This window comes from Nansenia antarctica, assembly GCF_963989245.1.
Source record: "Nansenia antarctica genome assembly, chromosome: 1".
NCBI classification, from domain to species: domain Eukaryota; kingdom Metazoa; phylum Chordata; class Actinopteri; order Argentiniformes; family Microstomatidae; genus Nansenia; species Nansenia antarctica.
Window position 1 is genome coordinate 15,936,988 of NC_137674.1, and position 3,297 is coordinate 15,940,284.

The 3,297-nt window shown below is 45.2% G+C and overlaps 1 protein-coding gene across 1 annotated transcript in view; it reads left to right on the top strand.

Annotated features, from left to right (window-relative positions):
• lrmda (leucine rich melanocyte differentiation associated) overlaps positions 1 to 3,068 on the top strand; it is a 277,824-nt gene extending 274,756 nt beyond the window's left edge. Inside the window, exon 7 of the mRNA XM_080531310.1 lies at positions 2,943 to 3,068. Coding sequence (XP_080387436.1) covers positions 2,943 to 3,022 — 80 coding nt within the window. The 3' untranslated portion in view covers positions 3,023 to 3,068. The remainder of the gene's footprint in view (positions 1 to 2,942) is intronic.
• The last annotated feature ends 229 nt before the right edge of the window (positions 3,069 to 3,297 follow it).

Sequence of the window (3,297 nt, forward strand, 5' to 3'; positions counted from 1 at the left end):
TGATTGGCTGTATGGCTCTGAGTGGCCCTCAGCCCTCCACAACATCGCACCCATCACTCTCTCTCCTCTCCAGCCCCGTTCACGGGGGTTCCTGCCCTCTTGGCTGGCGAACGCACTTGATGTCTATTGAAGAAGCGTGGTGGCGAGCCGTATCTGCGCTCCTGTCAGAGGATCGTTGACAGAGCTAATGCCATTTGCCCTCGCCTCATTTGCCAAGCGGTGACACCTCCAGTCGCTGTGGCCCTCCCGCCTTCCGCCACATTCGTCAAGAGGTGTTTCTGAGCGTCTGTGAATATGGAAGGCAGAGCAAGGAGTACTCTGCTGCGAGAGTACGAGCTCTACGGGTACTGGGGAGGGTCATTACCCTCTGTGATGTCACTGAGGGTCGTTTTCCGTAGGATCCTTTCTCATATCTTTTCTTTTTCTTTTTCTTTTTTAACCACAGAACGTAGAACATGTGCATTTTCACTGACACTGGTATGGGGCTGAAGATAACGAAACCGAAATAGTGTATTTTTAAGGTTTCGCTTTTACAGCACTCAGTGCCAGTAATCGAAACCTGGTTCAGTGGTTTTGTTTCTTTTGAATCAGGTATGGTGCTGGAGATAATAAATATGAGTTGAAACATTTTTAAGGTGTCCCTTTAAATGTTTGTATTTTATGATATTGGACATGTGAGACGTTTTACTGTTTTAATGTTCTATAATCTTTGAAGCATGAAATTGATTTGATGATAATGAGAGAGAGATCATAGTTCAAGCTTGTTGCCCAGGGGCACATAACAACCATCTCCCATACATACCATTTTCATGGGAATACAGTTATTAGTGGACATATTTTGTATACCATTAAGTATTTCAAAGCTATTGTCAATACGGGTCCATATACTATAGGTTAATATTGATCAGAGAAGATGAATGCTGTTATTAGTAGTGAAATATCAACTCACTAATAGACTTACTAATTACTAATAGAAGTGTACTAAACCTGTAATTATTCTAGTAACAGAATTGTATGAGGCCTACTCGTGAAGTAAAAAAAAATCCAATGAATTAATTTAATTTATTTGTATTTTGTCATTCATAAGAAGCATTACCTGACACTATCCTAACTATTTAGATGTGTATGGTCAACATGACAACAACTATCAGTTGTGTGTACTTCTCACAGGCACCCTGTGGTTGTCTGAGTGCACAGCAAATGACAACAGACACTAAATCAATGTTTAATGATTAACAATTAACAAAGCAGATTTATTCTACCATTGACTTTCAGTCATTCTGTTGCTCAACATCATTTGTGAGTCATAGATAGTTAGATACATTGTACCAGCTTTTGTTTGAATAAGTTGCGGTAGAATTGGACATGTTCAGACGATGCCTACGACACTGTTGGTGCCTGGTGAACTGCTCCTGTATGTGGCCCTGCCCTAACAGATGTTACATAGTGTGTGCCCAAGTGGGATAAGGGCTTAAATATATGTACTGTATATACAGTACACCACACACACCACACAGTACACCACACACACACACACACACACATTCACAGACACCCACGCACACATGCAGGCGCACTCAGACACAATCACACACTTAGACACAGTCACACACACACACACACACACACACACACACACACGTTGTCCCCCTGTCCATTGATTGCTGTAGTCATTGGCTTCTGTCACTTGGCTCATTGTCTCCATCTTTATGGTTGGAGGCAGGTGTGTTACTGTCTAGACATCGCCCTCGGGCCAGATTCTGTTTCTCCGCTGTTCCTCCACTTCAGAAGGACGCTCAGGCTCAGAAACACCTCTCACTCCCAACAGGGAGGTGGGGGTGACAGATAGCACAGTTTCTATGGCTGATTATAGATGCATTGTAATGATATATCAAGTCATAACAAGTAAACAAACCAAAGAAACAAATGAGATAATGGCATATCTACGTTGAAGTACGCAAAGAAGCCAAAATAGAGATTGGGTGAGGAAAGATGAACATGCAGGGTCAATTGCAACCATTTTACATTACATTTACATTTACATTTTGGCATTTAGCAGACGCCTTATTCCAAAGCGACTTACAATCGATACATTTGACTAAGCAAGTGAATCATCAATTCACCAGTCGTAGCAGGAAGAGTTATCTTGCTCAGGCCATTGGCAGTCGTTGTGATAGTGTCTTTTAATAGACACTGGAGAAACAGTACAAGGGGGGGAAGTAGAAATCTTAGGAGACACGGTATAGGGGAAAGCAGGTGTCTCAGGAGACGCAGTGCTGGGGGGTAGTAGATGTCTCAGGAGGAGCAGTTAAGATGTAACCTGAAGAGATGGGTCTTCAGTCTCCGACGGAAGATGGGGAGTGACTCTGCAGTTCTGACAGCCGTGGGAGCCGCAGCAGACGAGTTGTTCCCCGGCAGAAGTTGGGTGACTTTTTGGTTGCAAGTGAATTAAATGTTGCAGGGGGCGGCTGTGGCGCAGGAGGTAGAGCCGGCGTCTAATGATCGCAAGGTTGGCAGATCGGCGGTTCGAGCCCCGGCTGGCCACATGTCGATGTGTCCTTGGGCAAGACACTGAACCCCAAATTGCTCCCAATGAGCGGGCCGGCGCCTTGCATGGTGGCTTGCCGCCATTGGTGTGTAAATGTGTGTGTGAATGGGTGAATGAGAGGCCGTTGTAAAGCGCTTTGGATAAAGGCGCTATATAAGTGCAGTCCATTATGCAGCTGATGGACATCACCCGTTGTTCTCCCCATGATGTCCCGCCTCCCTAGATTGACCAACCAGGTGTAAGTGCTAATCGACAAGTCAGATCGTTGCGATACGGCTCGCAGTGTCTAGGTGGAATAAGGATAATCTCTTAACAGGTAAAGCTGAATTTCACCTCAGTGTTCTAATTTCTCATGTTTTTAATCGTTCTTTGTTTTTACTCCTTTTTACTCCAGGTGTATTCGCCAAATGCCGCTACGTCTACTATGGGAAGCATTCGGAAGGCAACCGATTCATCCGCAACGACCAGCTCTGATGGACAGACTGACAGGCATGCAGATACTGTTCAGACAGACAGACACATTTTTTTTTTTTTTTTATTAGTTTTTCAGATTTTATCCCTTTTTCACCCAATTTGGTATCCAATTGAACCCAACCTAGCATCCAATTATCCCCTGCCTATTGCGTAGGATCCGCCGCACGACCCCGTGGCCGGCAGCCCCAGAGGAGATCGCCAGGCAGACTAGCTGACTGGCTCCTCGAGCCCAGCACCGTTATTCCGGCACCCCGGGGGCGGTGTTGCACGACGGA